General features: G+C 48.7%; 1 protein-coding gene across 6 annotated transcripts in view; it reads right to left on the minus strand.

Annotated features, from left to right (window-relative positions):
• TRABD2B (TraB domain containing 2B) overlaps positions 1 to 2,094 on the minus strand; it is a 204,055-nt gene that overhangs the window by 14,578 nt on the left and 187,383 nt on the right. Inside the window, exon 4 of one of the 6 annotated variants that reach the window (XM_023535035.1) lies at positions 471 to 1,243. The exons of the other annotated variants lie outside the window; for them this stretch is intronic. Within the exon in view, the coding sequence (XP_023390803.1) occupies positions 983 to 1,243 (261 nt within the window). The 3' untranslated portion in view covers positions 471 to 982. Of the gene's footprint in view, positions 1 to 470; positions 1,244 to 2,094 lie in introns of those variants that run through there. 6 annotated transcript variants of the gene reach the window in all.

Below are 2,094 nucleotides of genomic sequence, written 5' to 3' on the forward strand. Positions count from 1 at the left end.
ACAGAACATGAGGCCTAGCTGACTGGTGAATTAGCTAGACAGAGAGTCTGGCATAAGGAGAATAATTTCTGCAGGTTTCAGTCCCAAGAAGAGTCATGTGGCCCAGTTGCATCGCTTCTAGAGCCCCTGAAGAGTTGCCAACTGTCTTTCTGAGGAAAATAGAGGCGTCAATGGAGGGTGAACCCCAAGGGACTTGGAGAAGGCTGAGACAGCTGTCTGTCTCTGATATCTGCTGGCCAAGGATCAGTGAATTCCCCAGAGTGAGAGAGTGGGGCTTCTCTGCCAGAAAGCCCTGATTTGCTGTTCTCGGCTGGACAAGACAATGATGTGACTGGCGTATCCTAAGTTTGTGTAGTGCACAGCACGTATAGCTGTACGCAGCAGCCATGCCAGTGCCCAACAGGGCCAACACAGAGTTGGTGTTCAGGGGTTGTTTGGCAAGTGGATAAATGACGAAATGGAGCCCTTATGCCCTCCTCCAACTGTGGAAGGGATGATTGGCAGCCCTGACAAAACAGACCACAGTTAGACCTTAGCTATGAGAAAGGCAACACCACAGGCTTCTGAGTAAAGGGGGAACAGAGAGCTGTGACTCGGAAGGGTTATTCCTGGAAACACAGCCCTCATAGCCTTCTCTTCATTCCTTGGACATAGGAAAGAATGTGAGACGATGTTGTACCAACAAATAAATATCTGTTCAATCAGTGAATGAATGGATGAGTGAATGAGCTGAGAGGCAGTAGAGTTATGGTAGTAGGAATGTGGGTCCTGAAGTCTGATGGCCAGGATAACTTGAGCTGGAACCCCTCTTTTGCCACTTACCAGTTGAGTGGCCTCTATAACTAGCAAGTAACTTGGCTTGTCTGAGACTCGGTTTCCAAACTGGTAATATGGGGGTAATATACATTGTTGGAATTAAGTAAGATCAGTTTTGGAAAGCACTTAGCACAGTGCATGGCACAAAAGAAATCCTGACTGAATGTCAGCTTTGTACAACTAGCCTGGGGGATGAAGCTAGCTCTGTCACCTTTCCCTTATGATGGCAGAGGCTACAGTGAAGGGTGGCCCTAGGCAGGGGGCAGAGACAGAGATGACAAAGCATTCCTTCAGAATCTTCAGAGAGCCATGATGGCGGTATTCTGTTCCCCTGCCCTTCTATCAAGGGTGCAGGCAGACGACTTCCCTCCTTTGCTTCCTGACGAGTGTGCATTTGTGGGAAGATAAATCTCCATTCCTTAGGGAGCTAAAAAAAATTTAACAAGAACAAGAACCAGAAATTTCAACATCAAAGCTGCAGAGGATTTGGGCTAGACACTCCAGTTCCCTGGGCTGCCCAGCAGCTGGCTGACATTCTCTTGCCCGGTTCATGATGATGGGCTCCATGCCAAGGATGGGGCCTGGGTTTGGGTGTGGGTGGGATGGGAGCAAATTAATGATGTCATTAGACTTGTCGGCAGCCTTAAATCTCCTATGAAAAGTTTAAGTGCAGGATGCACGATAAGATTTTAAAGAGGACACGTCAGGTCCCCAGGGCCCTAGGGTGATGGGTCTGAGATGGGGTAAAGAGAAGATAGGCCGGACAGAGCTGGGGTGGGGCCATGGGGGATGACCTCAGTGTAGGCTCCCCTGACCCATGACTAGGACTGGCAGTCAAGTGCTCAGTCTTCATGTGTCACTGACCTCAATGGCCTCATCCTTTCTCTTTACCCCACCCATCCAACAGACAACTTCCGAGAACTTTCACCAGTCTCGCCTGTGTTGGGCCAGAGGGCCACAGAGAGCCCTCGGCCTGGGTCTGCTGCCCTGGATAGAATTTGCAGCCCAGTGGGGAGTCAGACTTCACATGAGAATACTGTGGGATCCGTGCTTTGAAAGGGTGCTGAAGGACTAAGGAAGGAAAGAGGCACCTAACAGGGTGACCATGTGTCTTGGTTTCTCCATGACAGTCTAGGTTCATGGCTAGGGTAGATTGTTAATTATTCTGTTAATTATTCTGACCTTTAATTATATATTAGCTTTCACTCTCAGAAGTGCCTGAGTTTAGATGATAAATATATGGCCACTCTATACCTAATGCAGTCTAGGGATCTCAGA

The sequence above is a fragment of the Pteropus vampyrus genome, unplaced genomic scaffold (assembly GCF_000151845.1).
Source record: "Pteropus vampyrus isolate Shadow unplaced genomic scaffold, Pvam_2.0 Scaffold135, whole genome shotgun sequence".
Classification (NCBI taxonomy): Eukaryota; Metazoa; Chordata; class Mammalia; order Chiroptera; family Pteropodidae; genus Pteropus; species Pteropus vampyrus.